This window comes from Rana temporaria, chromosome 3 (genome assembly GCF_905171775.1).
Source record: "Rana temporaria chromosome 3, aRanTem1.1, whole genome shotgun sequence".
Taxonomy (NCBI): Eukaryota; Metazoa; Chordata; class Amphibia; order Anura; family Ranidae; genus Rana; species Rana temporaria.
In genome coordinates this window covers 482,066,438-482,089,731 of record NC_053491.1, presented here as the reverse complement: position 1 = coordinate 482,089,731, position 23,294 = coordinate 482,066,438, and the positions used below count along the sequence as shown (strand labels likewise).

Sequence of the window (23,294 nt, the reverse complement as noted above, 5' to 3'; positions counted from 1 at the left end):
ATCATCTTCAGAGTGGCTGGACTTCTTCAATGGGGTGGGTTTCAAACTGCAACAATTGGTGTTAAGACGCAAAAAAAGAAAAGTTATTTTGCTTGAAAAAAAGATCTCTGAGATTAAGGAGAAACTAGACCCCATTAAAGGTACCACTTTAGCTATCAACTTTGATAATGAAATAAAAAAAAAGTTGGAAAAGGTTGATAAAGAAACACAGAAGAAAAAAATAAAAAAATATAGACGTGATTACAATGATTTCAATACAGGGGAAGTGTACTTATGGCAGAGCACCACCAACAGTGCACCCCCGACTATTTCTTTTGGGACCGATCCACCTTTGAGGGGTATCAACCCACAGGTTTCTGGTAGACCTATATTGGGGCAACCTATAGATCAAACACCACAAAAGACATATAAACAACCGGTTAAAAATCAACGCGGTAGAGGCACTAATAGAACTACCCAGAGAGGTAGAGGTCAGGGATACCAGAACCACAATCAACAAGATATCCAATATGATACCCAACCCAATGGGACATATGCAGTAAACACATACAATAGGTTTGACCCACTGCCTGGGCAGGGCACTAGGGACAATATTAATAAGGGACCCACCCCACACCCGGTTTCTTTTTTAGGGAAGGGGAAGAGGGGAGTAGGGAGGCCTCAGCAACAATACAATCACAACACCACTCAGGAATGGTGGAACCCCCCGCAATGGCAGGAATACCGCAGCCCAGCCAGACAATCAGAAATCCAACACGGAGAGGGTGTAGAGCAGGCAGAAGGATCAACCAGAAAAAGGCCAAGACAAACAGAGTGAGTGGCATATATAATCTTTCCACTATCACTCTATCGCAAAAAGAAATAAACATCCTTAACGCAGGCCTGAAATGTTCATCCACAAAACCTATGAGTAAGTTTGATGTGTACATAGACGTACACAAATTTGTCAGGAAAATGAACATGAAAAGATATTTCCTATCAAATACAGGTATAACATATAAAACTAAACCAAAAGAAACTATTGGGATTGACAGTGGACTCAGAAATAGGTCCCTTTTTAATCCGCAGCAGCAAGCCAACCATCAGATTGAAGTTTTCAAACAAGTAGTCTTAAGGGACTTGGAAGATCTACCAACTTAAAAATAACCTTAATCCCAAGCATATCAGAGAAGGCATTAAGGCCTTGGAAGCCAGGAAAGAAGTCATTATACGCCCGGCGGATAAAGGAGGTGGAGTGGTAATAATGGATAAAACCTTTTACCACACACAACTTCAAAATATGCTTGATGATGACTCTACATACAGTCATCTACCAAAGGACCCCACAAAAAATTATAGAATAGAACTACGAAATCTGGTGGATCATGGCTACTATATGCGAGTGATCACTAAAAAAGAACAAGCATTCCTTTGTCCTAGTTTTAATCGTATTCCAACGATATATACGGTACCAAAAATTCATAAGCATGCAGTAACTCCCTCGGCCAGGCCGATAGTTAACGGCATTGAATCAGTCACTTCCCGTGTAGGACAGTACTTAGACTTTTTCCTACAGACTAGTGTACAAAACACCAAGGTCTACTTGAAAGACACCACTAGTTTTATACGAAAATTGGGAGAGGTCACCATATCCAAAGATACTGACACTTTCCTCGTCACGGCTGACGTTTCAGCGTTATACACAAATATACAACACGACGATGCACTTTTGGCGCTCAATTGGGCTATGTGCCAGCGGGAGGACGTACCATACACCCAGAAGAAATTCTTGAAGATGATATTAGAATTTTGCCTATCCAGAAATTATTTTTGGTACGCAGGAGAATTTTACAGCCAAAAAACAGGGGTTGCTATGGGAGCCAAGTTCGCTCCAAGCCTGGCGAACCTCTTCATGAGTGAGTGGGAGGACAAGTGGATATATAAAAACCGACGCAGTGAACTAATTTTCTACACTAGATATATCGATGATTTATTTATAGTGTGGCAGGGGTCTGAAGAGTCGTTGAAAGAATTTACGACTTGGCTTAATACTAACAAGAATAATATCAAGTTGGAATATAACTGGGACATACAGCAAATCCATTATCTTGACGTACTTGTTATGAAGGAGGGAGATAAGCTTACTACCAAAGCATACTTTAAAAGCACAGATAGAAACAGTTATATACCTGTGCAGAGTGGACATCACCCTCACTGGTTGAGGAACATTCCAAAAGGCCAGTTTATGCGCATACGTCGCAACTGAACACATGATAAGGATTATGAAATACAATCATCAATTATTGCAGACCGTTTTTTGGAAAAAGGGTATAATCATGACACATTAGAACAAATCAGAGCAGTTGTAGGTAGGAACTCTCAGGAGACCCTATTACAACCCAAAAATAAAAACCCTGACCGAAAACATGAATGGGGATTTATATCCCAATATCACGAGCAATATAGAGAAGTGGAGAACATTTTTAGGAAACACTGGAACATCTTAACTATGGACAAAATTCTGAAACCAACTTTACCTGAAATACCTACCTTTATATATAGGAAGACTCCATCATTTGGAGATCAGGTGGTTAAAAAGGTCCTTGACCAACCAAAACCGGTACAGATGTTCTGGGACCAAAAAGGTTTCCATGCATGTCGTCGTTGCAAAGCATGCCAACAGGTATCCACCCACCTACAAGGTCTTACGAGCTTTACGTCTACAGCAAATGGTAGACAATTTCAAATCAAGGAATGCATAACCTGTGCGTCCACACATGGTTTACGCTTTGGAGTGCCCGTGTGGCCTTATGTACATTGGCCGCACCAAACGCACTTTGGGAAAACGAGTCTCAGAGCACATATATAATATTAAGACCGGCTATGAGGATCATAGCGTGTCGTTGCACTTCCTCAAAAAACATGACCGAAACCCTATAGGCCTCAAATTTTGGGGAGTGGACAAGATACACCCAAAGTGGCGGGGTGCAAATATGGTAAGGGAAATATCCAAGTCTGAAACGAAATGGATATTCCTGACCAACACTTTGAGCCCCAGGGGGTTAAATATAGAAATTGACCTCAATTGTTTTATTAGTAACCATTAAAAATTCAAAACTAAAGACCCCACATATTAATGTATAGAATTCTAATGTTTTTTCTTTTCTTTGCCTTTTTCCGTTGGAAGTCTAAAGGGTTAAGGCATAATATTGTATGATCATATAAGATATGCCTAGTATGAATAGCTAACTTAACAGGTTATACCTAAGTAGCAAGGAGGTCAATCAGAGAGAATATAGCCAAGACCACAGTTACTAAGAGGTAGGGTGGGTAGTCATACTCCCACGCCTTTTTATACCCCCCCCCCCTTCTCTTTGCAAATTAAAATCGGAGATATCAATTTGGAGAGATTTTAAATAAAATATATTTTTTGATATTTTTAATATATTTTTTATTAGTAAATATACAGTTTGAATTTATATGTATGTGCATATGCATACTACCACCGATTCACAAAAGTTGCGCGGGCCCTGCGCACGCAAGGTACGGAGTTTCCGTACGGCCGTACGCCGTCATATCTCTGAGTTCCGACGGTCGTATCTATGCGCCTGATTCACAGAATCAGGTTACGCATAGATCTCCCTAAAATCCGACAGGTGTAAGTGACTTACACCGTCGGATCTTAGGCTGCAATTCCAGGCCGGCCGCTAGGTGGCGATTCCATTGCGGTAGGCGTAGAATATGCAAATGAGTCGTTACGCCGTTTCACGAACATACGCTTGCCCGTCGCAGTAAATTTACGCCGTTTCGGTAAGAGATACGCGGCGTAAAGATAAAGCTGCCCCCTAGGTGGTGTAGCCAATGTTAAGTATGGCCGTCGTTCCCGCGTCGAAATTTGAAAATTTTACGTCGTTTGCGTAAGTCGTCCGTGAATGGCGCTGGACGCCATTTACGTTAACGTCGAAACCAATGACGTCCTTGCGACGTCATTTAGCGCAATGCACGTCGGGAAATTTTAGGGACGGCGCATGCGCAGTACGATCGGCGTGGGAACGCCCCTAATTTAAATGATCCGGATCATTTGAATTAGGCGGGCTTGCGCCGGAGGATTTATGCTACGCCACCGCAACTTTTACAGGCACGTGCTTTGTGAATCAAGCACTTGCCCGTAAAACTTGCGGCGGTGTAACGTAAATGAGATACGTTACGCCGCCGCAGAGATGCGGCGATCTACGTGAATCTGGCCCCTGGAGCCTAAAGGTACACAGCTGAATTACTCAAATGTCTTTTTACTTCCTTGACATAGTTTTCCTCACTCATGGGGCACTAAATGCAGTAGAATTTTTCCTTGACAAATTCTATCCAGAAATGGCTCAACAGAATAAGTTTATCTTGGATTTACTGGACTTTGCTCTACACAACAACTTCATTCAATTCAATTAATTTACAGCAGGTGTCAGGCACGTCCGGCTGCTAGGCCAGTGAGAGGGACCTATCTGGGTGAGCAATAGCCACTCTGGCTAGAGTGGCGACGAGAACTGTTTTCTGGAAAACAGGCGTGTTTCCCTATTTGTGATTATGCAACTGAACCTACCTACCCTTTCCACCCCTTTTACTTATTTTCTACTGAAGTTCTACAAATAAATCCAAGAAAAAAAAGTGCATTGTGTGGACATTGAAATTCTTCGGACTCTCATCACCCTGGACAGCGAGAATATAGAGGTAACGTGCCACCCAAAAATAACCAGCAGCTCCTCCCGAGGGTAGTGCTACATGTGCAATTGGTGTCTGGACGATTAGACTTTTTTATGGTATTGCACTTTGAAAGACTTTATTTTACTCATACGGAGCACTTTATTTTGCATCTTTGTTACCTTTCTTGTTGTTTTTTGAATGTTCATTCATTCAACTAATCACTTAGGTTTTCACACTGATTATTAACCCCTGATATCCATCCGTGGGTCTTGTACATCCTTTATGGCACTGCATTTTTTGTCTTTTTATTTTCCTACACAGTTTGTCTTATTGTTGATGCTGGCTGCTTTTTTAGATACTAGTAGCGCAACTTTTTTCACTATATATTTTAAGCTTATGATCTACCAGAACACCCATTTATTCCCCCAGTTGTACTCCACCTAGTTTGTATGATGCACGCATATTCTTAGCCCCCAAGTACATTTATCAACATTAAACCATATCTGCCACTCAGTTGCTCAATTAGGTTGGCTTGTAAATTGGAGACATCCTGTAAGGACGTTATTACACTGCATAGCTTGGTGTCATCTGCAAACACTGAAATGGGACGTTCAATCCCAGACCCAATATCATTTATAACTATATTATAAAGTAAGTTGCATGGGATGTACATGAGGGCCGAGGCTCTCCCAGGTCTCTTGCTCCTATTTGACTTGGATGCAAGAGCAGAAGGCATTGGCTCCTGCTGCTGTCAATCAGAGCCAGTGAGGAGGGAGCAGGGGAGATGGGTATGTGTGTCAGAGCAGAACTTTGGAGCAGCACGCACAAGTGCACCCATAGCAAGCGGCTTGTTATGGGGGCACCCAGCAGGGGGGTGGAGCCAGGAGTGTTGGTGGGGGGGGGGGGGTACCCCGAGAAGTGGATTGAGGCTTCTCTGTGAAAAACAATTACACAGAGCAGGTAAGGGAAGGCATGCTTGTTATTTTAGAAAAAAAAAGGCTTTAACCACTTTCCGACCGCTGCACGCCGATATACGTCGACAGAATGGCAGTGGTAGTCAAATGGGCGTACCTGTATGTCCCCTTTAAGAATCTTTGCCTGTGGAAACCCGCGGACTCGATGTCTGCCGGTGTGCCATGATCGGGTCACAGAGAGGCAGAACAGGGGGATGCCTGTATAAACAAAGCATTTCCCTGTTCTGCCTTGTGACAGGACACTGATCGTCTGCTCCCTGTGATCGGCAGCAGTGATCAGTGTCGTGTCACATGTAGCCCAGCCCCCACACATTTAGAATAACTCCCTAGGACACACTTAACCCCCTTCCTTGCCCCCTAGTGGTTAACCCCTTCCCTGCCAGTGTCATTTACACAGTAATCAGTGCATTTTTATAGCACTAATCGCTGTATAAATGACAATGGTCCCAAAATGGCATCAAGTGTCCAATCTGTCCGCCATAATGTCGCAGTCACGATAAAAATCGCTGATCCCCGCCATAGCTAGTAAAAAATGTTTTTATAAAAATGCCATAAAACGATTCCGTAATTTGTACATGCTATAACGTTTGTGCAAACCAATCGATATACGCTTATTGCGATTTTTTTTTTTTTTTACCAAAAATATGTAGAAGAATACATATCGGCCTAAACCATGGAAAACATTTTTTTTATATATTTTTGGGGGATATTTATTAAAACAAAAAGTAAAAAATATTGTTTTTTTTTTATTTCAAAATTGTCGCTCTTTTTTTGTTTATAGTGCAAATACCACCAAAAGAAAGCTCTATGTGTGGTAAAAAAAAAGTATTTAAATTTTGTTTGGGAGCCACGTTGCACGACGCAGTGCCGAATCGCAAAAAAATTCCCCGTCATTGGGCAGCTAAATCCTCCGGGGCTGAAGTGGTTAATTGTTCAATAAGACACAGAAGTTGAATCAGGCACAATTTTACTTTAGCTAATTGTATTACAGAGGATATTTTTCCAGTTTTTTGACGCGTAAGAAGACCGTGGCTTTCCTGAACCCTGTCTCTGTAGAAAACAAACAAATGAGGAAACATGTAAGAAGCGGGGAGGGTCTAGCTGGGACTAGAGTAACTAGCACTAAACAGAAGGGGAGGACAGAGGAAGATACCAAAATCACATAAATCGTAACCTCATGCAGTTCAATATAAAACATGCAAACTACATGAAAGTGGGAAGAACACTTCATTTGTCTGTCTACACTTGGCAGTCATGCTGAGACGTAAGATTTCTATTTCTTTGCTTTACAGAGCGGTACTTCGGGATTGAACTCACACGGGCCTTGGTTACCCCACTTGGTCATTTATATACCCATAAGGAAGAGAGAATAAGGGTTTCTTCGGAAGTGAGCCTTGTGTTCGAGGATGTCAAAGTTCAGGTCTTTGAACCGGACGAGGGCAATTTCAGAGGTGGTAAGTCACACTAGGATGACAATATCGACACTTTGTTATGCAGATTTTTTCTTGCACCTTTAGCTCTTGGTGACCCGATCTCATCATTGGAGACGGGATCACCAAACTGCAGAATCATCTCATCAAGTTGTTTGTTACATTTTCCTTTTATTTTAATTCACAACATTACAATGCTATAAAAAAAAGTATTTGCCCCTTTCCTGATTTAAAAAAAAATTAAAATTTTGCGCGTCGTATCTTTGTTTTGTATCCACAAATTTAAAATTTATGGTAGGGGAAATTTTTCAAAATTGTCTCATACCTAGCGGCACATCGTCCTAGGGTACATTTTTCTACATGAACAGGACTACACTACATACTTCTACTACCAACTAGCACACACTAGAGCAGACCTGGGCAAACTACGGCCCGGCGGACCTTTTAATCCGGCCCACCCCCGCCGCCGCTGCCACGTTAATCACCGCGGCGGGGAACATTAGACAGCGTTCGTTTGAACAGCTGTTTTCCCCGCCGCGCATAGACACTCCCCCTTGGACGGATCTGTCCAATCGCGAGCAAGGGGGAGTCACATAGACACTCCCCCTTGGACGGATCTGTCCAATCGCGAGCAAGGGGGAGTCACATAGACACTCCCCCTTGCTCGTGATTGGACAGATCCGTCCAAGGGGGAGTGTCTATGCGCAGCGGGGAAAACAGCTGTTCAAACGAACGCTGTCTGTAATGTTCCCCGCCGCGGTGATAACAGTAGGCAGGGCCGGGAGGGGTCACTGTGCCCATCACACGCAGCCACTTGTGCCAACACATGCAGCCACTTGTGCCAACACATGCAGCCACTTGTGCCAACACACGCAGCCACTGTGCCAATCACACGCAGCCACTGTGCCAATCACACGCAGCCACTGTGCCAATCACACGCAGCCACTGTTCCCATCAAACGCAGCCACTGTGCCAATCACACGCAGCCACTGTGCAATCAATTGTTGCCACTGTTCCCAAACACAGCCACTGTGCCAATCACATGCAGCCACTGTGCCAATCACACGCAGCCACTGTGCCAATCACACGCAGCCACTGTGCCAATCACATGCAGCCACTGTGCCCATCAAACGCAGCCACTGTGCCAATCACACGCAGCCACTGTGCCAATAACACGCAGCCACTCTGCCCATCAAACGGGGGAGGCAGAAGAGAATTGGTGTCTACAATAAGGCAATACAGCCAGACCTTGCCCAGCCCCCCATTTGAACCGATAGGGGCCGGGCTCAGTACAGGAGGGCTGACTGTACTGCCTTATCAGTGGCCCTGGTAGCTGCCCTTTGTATCCTGTGTAGCACCCTCTAGTGCAGGGGTGGGCAATTATTTTTTCGATGGGGCCATATGAGAAACTAAAAATATTTTGGAGGGCCAAAAGGCTAAACTCAATACTGCATAAAATCAATTGTATTTCTTTATAAAAAGCAGTAAATATCATTGTTGGAAAACTGGTACGAGTACTTGTTATAGACATGGCACAGGAGGGGGACAGAGGCTGGGGACATGGCACAGGAGGGGGACAGAGGCTGGGGACATGACACAGGAGGGGGACAGACGCTGGGGACATGACACAGGAGGGGGACAGACGCTGGGGACATAACACAGGAGGGGGACAGAGGCTGGGGACATGGCACAGGAGGGGGACAGACGCTGGGGACATGACACAGGAGGGGGACAGACGCTGGGGACATGTCTTCACGGAGGGGCAGCTCAGGGACTAAAAAAGACTAAAAAGACACTTCGCCTAAGATGGTGCTCTAGCCGCTCTGGTCAAATACCATCCTCTCCTGAGGTATCTGGAGCACCTATACAGGATGAGCCATTGCCCTTGTCAGGCAGAGTAGAATCTCCTGTGGTGTCGGCTCCTGCATATGTCACGGAAGGCACTTTGTCGGTAGCCATTAATAATCTGGAAGGGAAAATAGAAGCACTAATCGGTAAATCTCTAAAGGCGATTAAAAAGCGAAGCAGGTCTCCTTCCGTTATTTCAGATCCCTCTTCAGATAGGTCTGATGTGGATGAAGGCGATGTGGAGCTTCTGGAGGATAAGGATGAGGGCTATCGGATGATTCAGGTGGATCAAAGGAGCCTTTTTCTGCCCCCCAGGTCCAAAATATGCAGGTACAATGCTATGCGGAAGCCGTACAGTCCATATTCAAATTGCCATTGGTGGAAGTAACAGAATTACCTGTTTCCTCCCTGGGTTCTTTAAAGTCCCCACAGTCTGCGGGCTTCTTCCCAATGCATCCTTTACTGAAGAATCTCATTTATACTGATTGGCAACATCCAGATAAAAGTTTTTCTCCCCCCAGGAGATTTGATTTTCTCTATCCAATGGGGGAAAAACGTAATAAAAAGTGGAAGTTACCGACGGTAGATTCAGCCATTTCCTGCGTAAACAAGAAACTAACCTGTCCTGTGGACAATGCTCAAGTTTTTAAGGATTTTTCTGAAAAGATATTGGAATCCTTACCAAAATCTTTCTTTATGTTAGCTGGCGCAGTAACCCAGCCTGCCGTGGTGGCCGTGGGTATGTGTCAAGTCCTAAAGGAACAAGTAACAGAAGGGCTCAAGGGTCTCCCTCCAGACCACGTTAAACCTGCCAAAGGCCTTATGTTTTACGGTTGATGCCATGAGAGATTCTTTTCAGCAGGCATTCCGCCTGACGCTCCAATTAGTGCATATGCGCAGAATCCTTTGGTTAAAACATTGGTCCGCGGAAGTGTAAGTCGTGTACCGGGGTGGGCTCTCCAAGATACAGCGAAGTCACAAATGAGGAAAGCAACTTTGACATCAACTTTTGTGAAACAGTTCTTTTCTTTTACTGTAACATGGTATTAAACCGAAACCCCAAAATGAACACAGCAATAAGGTTACATACACCCAGCCATAGCTGAGAACCCCTGTGCTGCACAGCAAGATGCCCCCGGGTGGATACCGAGGCAATTTGCCGTAATTTGCCTATTGGAGGATACAACTAGGACTGTCCCTCCGTACCTTTTATTACCCTTATCAGAACGCGAACGATTGTGTATATGCTTAGTTTCGGGGTCATCTGCGGTACAGCACAGCAGCTTACAAACTTATCACTTCTATGCAATATTTACCCCCTCCCTTTACATAACCAGTATGATGACACTAAACAGGTTTGTAGTTTGGAAGATTGCTCTCCGTATGCAATGTCTCTTTAAGTAGCAGGATCCTTGTACTAATGGTAGCAACACTTTTGGCCTGATACACTGTAATGACCCTGACTGACTAATAGTGTTGAGCAGAATATGCCATATTCGATTTTGCGATATATCTCGAATATATATTCGAATATTCGAGATATATTCGCTAAATTCGAATATTCGTGATATTTTATCGAAATTAAATGATTGCGATTTTTCGCTATTGCGAATGCGAAAATAATTGCGAATTTTCGATAACTGCGGTAGGAGCACTCGGATTGGCTCAGAATATTCTTGATATTTTTTCGAAATTTCGCAAAATGCGAATGCGATATTGATGGCGAAATTTCGACAACAGCGCTAGGAGCACTCTGATTGACTCAGAATATTCGTGATATTTTACAATACAAAATAATTGCGAATATTCGGCAAATGCGGAAGGAGCACTCTGGCTCGGAATATTCTTGATATTTTATCGAAATTTCGCAAAATGCGAATGCGATATTTATTGCGCAATTTCGACAAATGCTGTAGGAGTGCTCTGATTGGCTCAGAATATTCGTGATATTTTATCGAAATTTTGCAAAATGCGAATGCGATATTTATTGCGCAATTTCGACAAATGCTGTAGGAGCACTCTGATTGGCTCAGAATATTCGTTATATTTTATCGAAATTTCGCAATATTGCGAATGCGATGATTATTGCGGAATTTCCCCAAATGCTGTAGGAGCGCTCTGATTGGCTCATTCTGAAATCGAATATTCGAGATATTTTAGCGCAATTTCACAAAATGCGAATGCGAAATTGTTTGCAGATATTTCGAAAACTGCTGTAGGAGCACTCTGAAATCGAATATTTGTGATATTTTAGCAAAAAAATATTGCGATTGCGATTTTTCGATCGCGCATGCGCAATCGCGCGAACAACACGCGCCCAACACGCGACCATTTCCTGGACCCTTGCCAGTTTCCAACTTTATGATCGCATCGCAATCGCAGAGCAGAATGGTTGGAAGTAATTTCACTGTATCTGAGGAAAAGATGCTGATTTGTGTAAGTATTTTGACCACTGTTATTTCATTATCTTCAACTGCATTTTAGTCTAGTTTAAAAGTTAGTATATATGATCAGATATTAGTATTTCACAAACAATGTGTCTCCTGCTTTTACAAAACTACAACTCCCAGCATGCCTGGACAGCTGCAGACACCCTGGTTGGTAAATGTGTATTTAGGCACTTTTCCTTGTTATTTAGCATAATGAATTTAAAAAAAATTTGGACATAGGACGTATGCGAACGTCCTGACTTCAGGGTCCTCAAGGCCCAAGGACGTTCGAATACATATTGCCCTTTAGATGTTGCAGAACTACAACTTCCAGCATGCCTGGGAATGCTGGCACTTCTAGTATTGTAAGTTCTGCAGGCCCACATTTTTCAGGCCTTTATGCACGGGTCTCTAAACTGTGGCACCCTAGATGCAGCAAAAGTAAAATTCTTAGCATGCACTGACAGACCGTGGCTGATGGGAGTAGTAGTTTTGCAACAGCTGGAGGTGGACTGGTCTTGAAACCCTGAGTTAGGTAACAAACCCGTAGTGTTTTGCAACCATTCTGCCTCCAGCTGTTTTTTTTCTGTTGAAAAGCCTGTGGCGTGCAAAACACAACCCAAAAACTCCACCCGGTGCAGGGAAAAATGTGCACACACCTAAAGAGTGACATCACAAAAAACTGCGACGGGTGCATACGTCAGTGGTCCTCCGAAAAGGTCCCGTCTCTGATCCCCCGGGGCGTTAGGCTCCTGACAGGGAAAAGAGTTACTGTGGTCCATACAGCCGAAGCCATATGGACCCATCTCGGTCCAAGCAGCCGAAGCCACAAGGACCCAACATCCTCAGAGGGACTGCCGAAACAGAACCCTCCTCGGTGAGGCTCCCCCGAAGGGAGACCCCATGAGAGCCGGTGAACCTAACCAGAAGGCAGAGTCTACCAACTCCCAAGACTTTCAGAGACCGGCCCGAGGACCAGCACCCTACTCGCCACACATAAAGTGCAAGCACCAAAACAAAAAGAGTGACAAACAAAACAGAACACGGGGAAAAATAATAAAAGAAAGTGGGGAAAAGGAAGATGGGAGAGTGAGGAAAGTGACCAATGTGAAATAATTCTGCCTCCAGCTGTTGCAAAACTAAAACTCCCTGCATGCAACTGGCTGCAATTACCCCCCCCCTCTCCCCCAATGTGAATGTACAGGGTACATTCACATGGGCTGTGGCTTACAGTGTGCTTCTAGCTGAAGCAAATTCGGCGCTGCAGCTCAAACCCTCAGCGGGAAACTACTGTGAACCCCATGCCTCCCCGTTATTACCGGACAGCCATTAACTGTCCAGGCATGCTGGGAGTTAAAGTATAATTGTTGTACAGCTGTGACGGATGAGCTACATGGTGTATCAGAGCATGCTGGTAGTTGTAGTTGTTAAATAACATCAACTCCATTATTTATTCAAAATTAATTCATCAAAAAGTCAAAAGAAAAAAACATATTATTGTTCCTATATAAAGATAGGGATGAAAAAAAATTATCTATTGTACAGGCCCATTATCAGTGTCCAAAAAAAATTATAGCGGTCAGATGAATAGCAACGCATATCTCCCCTATACGTGTATCCTGTGTTGTTAATCATATATACATAATTATGCAAATCATAATGGCTGCTATATTTATGCAAAAAAGGTGGCGACCGAAATGGCAGGATATAAAATCTGTCATGTTACCCCTGTCATTGATTAATAAGGCGAGAATACTTCCAATTGTTGAATACCATACATTTACGTCATATATCCATAAGGCTTTAAACAAAAGTATTACAATATACTTTGTTCTTCATCTTGCAGAAGTTCCTGGAAACAGGGTATGATGAGCTGCGGAGGCAGCAAGAAAAACAGGCTGTTGTCAGCTCCCTAATTGAGGAACTACGCGCCCAAAACGGCGAAGCACCAAGTCGCATGGCGATCCTCAAGAAGTGGTCCGACCTGAAGAGGCGCCAGATGAACCGGGTCAGGCGTATCCGGAATAAATATCATCCAGGTAAGTTATTGGTCACAGTTATGTTTTTTTTTCTAAAGTGTATTTTGTGCGTGTACTCGAGAGAGGATCCAGATTGCAGGAGTTGGGAGTAGGCAGGCCTCCCCCAGAGGTAATCTGCCACCTTTCTCCATGCCCCAGGTGGCAATGGCGGGTGTGAGGGGGTCCTCCCACACAGACCGTCCTACCTGCTCCGCTTCGAAGCCCAACGGGGCAGAGGGACTCCCTATAAGGGAGTGAGAGGATTTGCCCGCTCAACCAGCCCCGTTAGTCCTTCGCCTCTCTTTTTAGAGACCGCGTGGTCAGAGTGCGTGCATGTTAACCCAATTGCGAGTGCGTGTAAGTGTGGTGGTTTTTGTGGGAGGGAGGTGGGCGTACTAAGCGCAGGCTTACCTCGCATAGCACACCCACCGGGGGCCGGGCTGAGACCACCAAACTCAATTCACATGTAGCCGAGAGCGGGATCCGAACCCCTAGCTGCAGAGGTGAATGGCTTGTCAGCGCAGTGGCAATCGCGTTGAGCCACCGCAGCTCCTTTGGTGACAGTTATGTAAGGTCATATGTAATTAATGTAAGGTCAGATGTTAACCAAGACGCCATGTTGTTGTAACATATATCACCACCAGTCAAGGTATTCATAGTACTGTTGGAAAAAGACATGGGACAGCAGACAGGAACACAGAAGTTATGTGGGAACATACTTTTCCCATTGCTTTGCATGGGACTTTAAACAAAAACCCAGACCCTCACCAATGGGGGTAGTTAAGGGATAAATTAACGATCCTATACTTTAAGTGGACGTATAGGTAACATGTGACCAAGTGTTATCGAAATATCTACAGCTGTTATGAAGTAACATGTATTTCCCATAGAGTTGAATGGGACTTTAAAGAAAAACCCTGACCAAGGCAAATGGCGGTGGGTAAGGGTTAAACCACCTATCCTATGTTTGTGGCTGACATATAAGTAACCTGTGTGCCAAGTTTCATGTAAATATCTTTAGCCGTTTGGACGTGATGCTGGAACATACATACATACATGCACACACACGTTGAGTTTTATATATATAGATTCCCACTAAATTCCTGTGTTAGGCGTGGGGTTGTTATAGTAATCCCGTGTGCTCCATCAGGCCCTTTTTTTAACATGAGATCGTCTGAACAAAACAAAGGAGACAAAAACAGCTCATTTTACCATGGTGGCAGCCCAGCTCACGCTCAGTCCCCTGTAGTGCCCACAAGACCCTTTAATATAACATTGTCCCATTGGTTAACTGTCTATATAAATCAATTTGTATTCATATACAATACAGCAGAGTACACAGAATTTGCATACGTCATTAGAAAACATTTTTATAATATATGAACATTGTGTTATTATAGGAGCTCCGCTACCAGTTGTGCGCGCCAAGCGCAGAAGGCGCCAGGCCGATGAGGAGGAGGATGCGGCAGAGGAGGATGCGGCAGAGGAGGAGAGGGATGAGGAGGAGCAGCCAGGGCCCTCCCACTTGCCAACCCCAGCTCCTGTTGAGGTGCAAGCTGAGGAGCTCCCCCCCCCCCCACCCCAACTTCTCAAGGAGATGAGCAGGAGGAAGACAGCGTTCCTATGACCCTCGCTCAGGAAGGTAAATATGTGCACAATGATTAATAACATTTCAACAATAAAATGTAGATATAAAAATGGACAACATATAAAGCGCACCCGTCAGATTGCAGAACCATAATATGGTATTTATGATAGAAGTATACTGTATGTGTTAGACACACAACAAATGTATAGACATGATAATGATTGATTAATAAGCAAAAAAAATATTTTATGTATTTGTTAACGGTCTTTGTAATCAAATTTGTTTTTTCTTATATCATAACAGCTGTAAAAGAGATTATGCTGAGACAAGCAGCAATAACAAAAAGGCAAGAATTAATTATTGCTAACCAGAGGAAAATGTGCTATTTAGCCAATCAAAACAAGCAACTGGAGGAGCAACAAATGAGAGAAATGCGTGAATTGGAAAAATTGCAGAAGTGCATGAGCCATTCAGTTTGATTTTTTTTTTTATAATAAAAAGTTTTATTTTTTGGAAATGTTTCCTTTCTTTTTGAGATATATTTTTTGTTTTTTCAAGACATCTAACTTCACATCTAACACATCAACATCAACACATCTAACTTCATAATAAGCAAAATCATTTTATACTATTATTTTATTTAACACAAACCTAGGACAAACTAAAGTACACAGACACAGTCACGACGAACACAAACTAAACTGTTGAAAAATGAACATAACAAAAGCAACAATATATATATATATAGATATAGAGAGAGAGAGCAAGAAAGAGAGAGAGAGTGCAGATTTGATCTTGAAGACAGGCTAATGGTTGCAGTATAAAGGCCGCAAACCAGGGTTTAACATAAAGTTCATTGTTTTAGTTACACTTGCTGTTACAATCCGGTCTGGTAGCTTGTAGCGGAGGCTGTTGGTGGATCCGCTGTGCCAGAAAGGTCATGAAGCATTACTCAGCATGGAGGCAGCAGCAGTAGTATTAAAATGTAATGATACTAGAAAAGATACAATTTCAGGGTAAATTGTGCTGCGTGGTCTTGCCTCCACTGATACTACTGACTGGAGACGGTGCCCCTGGAGATGTAAATGTGATCCAACCGTGTGTGGATCCAGTTCGGTCCATTGCCCCATCCAAAAACTGCTCCATCCAAAACTAGCCCATCAAAACTGCACCATCAAAACTAGTGCTGCGCATCTTCACCCGTCTCACGATTCGATGCGATTACGATTATCAAGTCCACGATTCGATTCGATTCCGCGATGCATCACGATGCATAACGATTGCAGCGCATGTACGCATGGCTCTCCCCCCAAAATAATAAAGGAGATTATCAGAGACTGCAGACATAGTACAGGAGATGGTCAGAGACTGCAGACATAGTACAGGAGATGGTCAGAGACTGCAGACATAGTACAGGAGATGGTCAGAGACTGCAGACATAGTACAAGAGATGGTCAGAGACTGCAGACATAGTACAGGGGATGGTCAGAGACTGCAGACATAGTACAGGAGATGGTCAGAGACTGCGGACATAGTACAGGAGATGGTCAGAGACTGGGGACATGCTACACGAGATAAGAGACTGCGTGCATGCTACAGGAAATGGTCAGAGACTGCGGAAATTATACAGAAGGTCAGTAGGTAAGTATGATTTTTTTTTTTTTTTTAATTTTAAAGAAGAAAATAAAACCCTTTAGTATCACTTTAACAAAGCCATTGAGTCTTTTGGCAGCAACTTGCATAGTAAACAGGTCAACATCACTGCACAAATAAAAAAAGGGAGACATTCCAATCATCAAGAAATATACTGCTTGCAGATCAGTAGATGGTTCCAGAGGGGAGAGATGATAGGGAAATCACAGCAAGAAATTAGACAGTAAAAGAGTTTGCCTTACAAATTGGGGGCTGCACAAACAGTACACACACACAGAGGATAGCTGCAGCATGGAAGGGGGGGGGGATGCTGCCACCTCTCTACACTCACCCATATATCAAGCATGACAGGCTTATCTCTCACCTCCGGAACACTTCCAACCCCCCCTCCTCTCAGCTTGTTTGTAGTTTGCAGAAGCCAAATTTATGGCTCATGGCACGGATGTTACAACAGCTCCGTGCAGTCATGATCTGTATGCCTCTGTCTCTCAGCTCCTCGTGCGGCTCGGCACCGCCCATCGGGGAGATGTTGCAAAACTACAAGTCCAATGAGGCATTGCAAGAATGACAGTTACCAGCATGACTCCCACAGGCAGAGGCATGATGGTAACTGTAGTTTTACAACAGCTGGAGGGCCACCAGTTTGAGACCCTTGCTTAACAGAGGAAAGTTCCCTCAGCCTTGTGTGGGAGGAACCAACTCACCTCATAACTTTATGTGAGGTGTTATTAAACTCCTCAGCTTTTCCTAGGAAACCAATTTTTGGGTTTGCAGGCTCTCTGTAAACACAGCAGAAATTGAGGAATGTTTTTTGAATAGTTGTCCTTCAAATTGTTAGATCTTAAAAACTATAAATCTCACAGTGAATATCTTTATAGTTTACGAATCACAAGACCCAGACCTACATTTTGATGTATAGTATGTCTCTGAAATAATAAAATTGAAGGCACAGTCGAAGTTTACAAATTCAACAGCAGATTTTAGTTTTATAAACTTTGACCTCCATTGACTTCCATTAAAATAATGGATGTCGTTGGTTGCAAACAAATTATCATATTGTGAAAACCGTTTGATCATTCGCTTAGCCGTAAACACGTGTGATGGCAGCAGGGAGAGCTGAACTTTTTGATATAAGATTTGTGTAGGTCGGCTTGAAAATGAGGGAGTGGTCGCAGTTTACAAATCATGTGCTGATTTTTCCGGTTTTCACATTCCACACTCTAGCTCTCCTCATTCACTCCTAAGGTAAAATTTCGCCGCAAAAATGACGATATTTCATGAATGAGTAAGCGAAACGTTCCACAAAGTAATAGCACACCATTCTGGAACAATCCACACGTTTCGATATATTACTTGTCTATGTAGTGTAAAAACTGTGGGAGGAGATACCGTTTAAAAGTTGGCTATAATAAGAATAATATATATGTGAGATAACAATAAGTGCTCTTGCTATGCAAGACCACTTAACTCTCACACAGGCATCATTTACAAGGAGTATTGGTAATATTACTAGATAGCATCTAAACATGTGGGCAGGACTTTACAGCATCAGTAATGACCATAGTAGTCAATAGTGTCAAATAACTTAGACATAGGTGTCGTGAGCAGCAGCAGTATTAGTAACAGTAGACAATATAGTGTCAAATCACTCGGGAAAGAGGTGCCATGAACAGCAGCAGCAGCAGTGGTAATAGTAGTATAGAGTGGCAATTAACTTGTGACATAGGTGTCTTGACTGAGCAGCAATAGTAGTAGTAGACAGTGACAATACAGAGTCAAATCACTTGAGCAGAAGGTGCCATGATGAACAGCAGTGAAAATAGTAGTATAGAGTGGTAAATAACTTCTGACATAGGTGTTTTGACTGAGCAGCAGAAGTAGTAGTAGTAGTAGTAGTAGTAGTAGTAGATACAGAGTCATATCACTTGGGCAGGAGGTGCCATGATGAACAGCAGTGGTAATAGGAGTATATTGAGTGGGAAATTACTTTTGACATAGTTGTCTTGACTCAGCAGCAGCAGCAGCAGCAGCAGCAGTAGTACTAGTAGATACAGAGTCATATAACTTGGGCAGGAGGTGCCATGATGAACAGCAGTGGTAATAGGAGTATATAGAGTGGGAAATTACTTTTGACATTGTTGTCTTGACTGAGCAGCAGCAGCATTAGTAGTAGTAGTAGATACAGAGTCATATCACTTGGGCAGGAGGTGCCATGATGAACAGCAGTGGTAATAGGAGTATATAGAGTGGGAAATAACTTTTGACATAGTTGTCTTGACTGAGCAGCAGCAGCAGTAGTACTAGTAGATACAGAGTCATATCACTTGGGCAGGAGGTGCCATGATGAACAGCAGTGGTAATAGGAGTATATAGAGTGGGAAATTACTTTTGACATAGTTGTCTTGACTGAGCAGCAGCAGTAGTAGTAGTAGTAGATACAGAGTCATATCACTTGGGCAGGAGGTGCCATGATGAACAGCAGTGGTAATAGGAGTATATAGAGTGGGAAATAACTTTTGACATAGTTGTTTTGACTGATCCAGAGGAGTCATGGGAGAAAGTCATGTGGTCAGATGAGACCATAATATAACTTTTTGGTCATAATTTCACTAACCGTGTTCGGAGGAAGAATAATGATGAGTACCATGCCAAGAACGCCATCCCTACTGTGAAGCATGGGGGTGGTAGCATCATGCTTTGGGGGTGTTTTTCTGCACATGGGACAGGGTGACTGCACTGTATTAAGGAGAGGATGACCGGGGCCAGGTATTGCGAGATTTTGGGCAACAACCTCCTTCCCTGAGTTAGAGCTTTGAAGATGGGTCGAGGCTGGGTCTTCCAACATGACAATGACCCAAAGCACACAGCCAGGATAACCAAGGGGTGGCTCTGTAAGGAGCATATCAAGGTTCTGGCGTGGCCTAGCCAGTCTCCAGACCTAAACCCAATAGAGAATCTTTGGAGGGAGCTCAAACTCCGTGTTTCTCAGCGAGAGCCCAGAAACCTGACTGATGGAGAGAAGATCTGTGTGGAGGAGTGGGCCAAAATCCCTCCTCCAGTGTGTGCAAAGCTGGTGTAAAACTACAAGAAAGGTTTGACCGCTGTAATTGCAAAGAAAGCCTACTGTACCAAATATTAACATTGATTTTCTCAGGTGTTAAAATAGTTATATTCAGCACTGTAAATACATCAGGTCCGGGGCTCCATCAGGGAATGCATGACAAGGGACCCTTCAGCGCCCTGAACCGACGACAGGTGCCAGAAAGTCACCGCCGATCCAGGACTCATTCATCTTTATGAATGTGAGTCTGTCCACGGAGTCTGTGGACAGACGGGTCCTCTTGTCCGTGACCACCCCACCTGCCGCGCTGAATGTCTGCTCAGATAGTACGCTGGAGGGGGGGCAAGACAATAACTCCAGCGCATACTGAGCGAGCTCGTGGCAGGTGTCCAATCTGGCAACCCAGTACTCCATGGGGTCGTCGGTGCTCATACTGTCAGAAGCACCGACGGACGCCATGTAGTCTGCCACCATGTGGGCCAGCCGCTGGTGGTGACTGCTGCTGCTGGTGCTGGTACTGGGTCGCTCGGTTTGGAAGAACATCCTCATCTCATCCATTAGGTCCCCTGCTCGGCTGCTGCTGGGTGCAGCCACCTGCTGGGTGAGATGAGGGGGGACAACTGGAGGCCGGGGAGTTGCCTGCTCCAACTGGCTGACAATGCCTGCCTGCAGTTCCTCCATCCGGTGCTGCCTCCGGCTGGCTGGGATGAACTGCTCCAGTTTCCCCTTGCACCTGGGATCCAAAAGGGTGGCCATCCAGAAATCATCCCTCGCCTTGATGGTCTTAACCCGGGGGTCCCTCCTGAGGCATCTCAGCATGTGGGCAGCCATGGGGAAGAGCACCGCCCGCTGTGACTCCTCACTGCTGCCCAGGTCAATGAGGTCCGACTCTTCATCCCTGAGGCGCTCCTGGTCACGCTCAGAGATGCCCAACCCCCGAACTATCGGTGCCCCCAACACCGGCTCTCCCTCCTGACCAGGCCCTGACTCCGGGACGACACCAGCAACCACCTCCTCATCATCATCATCCTCCTCCTCCTCCTCGTCCTGGCCCTGGTCTCGGTGGAGCATTGCTGACTCCTCCTGCTCCACCAAGGCACTCTCCCCAGTTTCGAGCAGGCGATCTAGTGTCCTCTCCAGCATGAACACTATTGGCAGCACGTTATTGAGGCCGACATGCTCACTGCTGACCATCTTGGTCGCCTGCTCGAAGGAGGACAACACTTGGCAGACCTGCTGTATCTGCCCCCACTCCGCACAGGCGATGAAAGGGAGTTGTAGTGAAGCCCTCTCAGTGCCTAGGTCCATCAGGTACTCCTTCACCGCCCTTCGCTGCTCCCACAACCTCTTCAGCATGTGGAGGGTGGAGTTCCACCGTGTCACACTGTCCACAATCAGCCTGTGACGGGGCAGCCTGTTGATCCGCTGCAACTCGGACAGGGACGCGGTAGCGGTTGGGGAGCGCCTGAAGTGGCTGGCAATCCTACGCGCCTTTGGCACAATGTCACTCAACCCGGGATAAGTGCGCAGGAACTTCTGCACCACCAGGTTGAGGACATGTGCCAGACAGGGCACGTGGGTCAGACTGCCAGCACTGAAGGCGGCGAGTAGGTTGCTGCCGTTATCGCAGACAACCATACCTGCCTGGAGCCTTCGGGGTGTCAGCCACTTCTGGACCTGAGCCTGAAGTGCTTTCAGCACTTCTTGTCCAGTGTGTCTCCGGTCCCCTAAACTAACAAGCTGGAGCACGGCCTGACAGCGCACGTGCCCCACACTTGAGTAGCTACGGGGGTGCTTGCTGGGAGGCTCAGCAGCTGCGGAGACAGTGGCTTGAGGGAGACCAGCAGTTCTCCCCTGGACACCCCGGGGCGGCACCACAAGATCGGTTGCCGCCGATCCCTCACCGACGCCTCGGAGGGAAACCCAATGGGCCGTGAAGCTGATGTAGCGCCCCTGCCCATGCCTGCTGGTCCAGCCATCCATTGTCAGATGAACCCTGTCGCTGACAGCGTGATCCAGCGACAGGGTTACATTCTGCACAATGTGCTGGTGTAGGGCAGGGACACCAGTCCTGGCAAAGAAATGGCGGCTGGGGACACGCCATTGGGGTTGGGCCTGCTCCAACATCTGCCTGAAGGGGTTGCTGTCAACTATGTTGAAGGGCAGCAAAATCATTTTATACTATTATTTTATTTAACACAAACCTAGGACAAACTAAAGTACACAGACACAGTCATGACGAACACAAACTAAACTGTTGAAAAATGAACATAACAAAAGCAACAATATATATATATATAGATATAGAGAGAGAGAGCAAGAAAGAGAGAGAGAGTGCAGATTTGATCTTGAAGACAGGCTAATGGTTGCAGTATAAAGGCCGCAAACCAGGGTTTAACATAAAGTTCATTGTTTTAGTTACACTTGCTGTTACGATCCGGTCTGGTAGCTTGTAGCGGAGGCTGTTTGTGGATCCGCTGTGCCAGAAAGGTCATGAAGCATTACTCAGCATGGAGGCAGCAGCAGTAGTATTAAAATGTAATGATACTAGAAAAGATACAATTTCAGGGTAAATTGTGCTGCGTGGTCTTGCCTCCACCGATACTACTGACTGGAGACGGTGCCCCTGGAGATGTAAATGTGATCCAACCGTGTGTGGATCCAGTTCGGTCCATTGCCCCATCCAAAAACTGCTCCATCCAAAACTAGCCCATCAAAACTGCACCATCAAAACTAGTGCTGCGCATCTTCACCCGTCTCACGATTCGATGCGATTACGATTATCAAGTCCACGATTCGATTCGATTCCGCGATGCATCACGATGCATAACGATTGCAGCGCAAGTACGCATGGCTCTCCCCCCAAAATAATAAAGGAGATTATCAGAGACTGCAGACATAGTACAGGAGATGGTCAGAGACTGCAGACATAGTACAGGAGATGGTCAGAGACTGCAGATATAGTACAGGAGATGGTCAGAGACTGCAGACATAGTACAAGAGATGGTCAGAGACTGCAGACATAGTACAGGGGATGGTCAGAGACTGCAGACATAGTACAGGAGATGGTCAGAGACTGCGGACATAGTACAGGAGATGGTCAGAGACTGGGGACATGCTACACGAGATAAGAGACTGCGTGCATGCTACAGGAAATGGTCAGAGACTGCGGAAATTATACAGAAGATCAGTAGGTAAGTATGATTTTTTTTTTTTTTTAATTTTAAAGAAGAAAATAAAACCCTTTAGTATCACTTTAACAAAGCCATTGAGTCTTTTGGCAGCAACTTGCATAGTAAACAGGTCAACATCACTGCACAAATAAAAAAAGGGAGACATTCCAATCATCAAGAAATATACTGCTTGCAGATCAGTAGATGGTTCCAGAGGGGAGAGATGATAGGGAAATCACAGCAAGAAATTAGACAGTAAAAGAGTTTGCCTTACAAATTGGGGGCTGCACAAACAGTACACACACACAGAGGATAGCTGCAGCATGGAAGGGGGGGGGATGCTGCCACCTATCTACACTCACCCATATATCAAGCATGACAGGCTTATCTCTCACCTCCGGAACACTTCCATCCCCCCTCCTCTCAGCTCGTTTGTAGTTTGCAGA

General features: G+C 44.9%; 1 protein-coding gene across 2 annotated transcripts in view; it reads left to right on the top strand.

The window, feature by feature from the left end:
* The window catches only part of LOC120933683, a 207,750-nt gene that overhangs the window by 108,475 nt on the left and 75,981 nt on the right, over window positions 1-23,294 (top strand). For both annotated transcript variants that reach the window (XM_040347023.1, XM_040347022.1), the window contains exon 5: window positions 6,941-7,102. In XM_040347023.1, coding sequence (XP_040202957.1) covers window positions 6,941-7,102 — 162 coding nt within the window. The remainder of the gene's footprint in view (window positions 1-6,940; window positions 7,103-23,294) is intronic.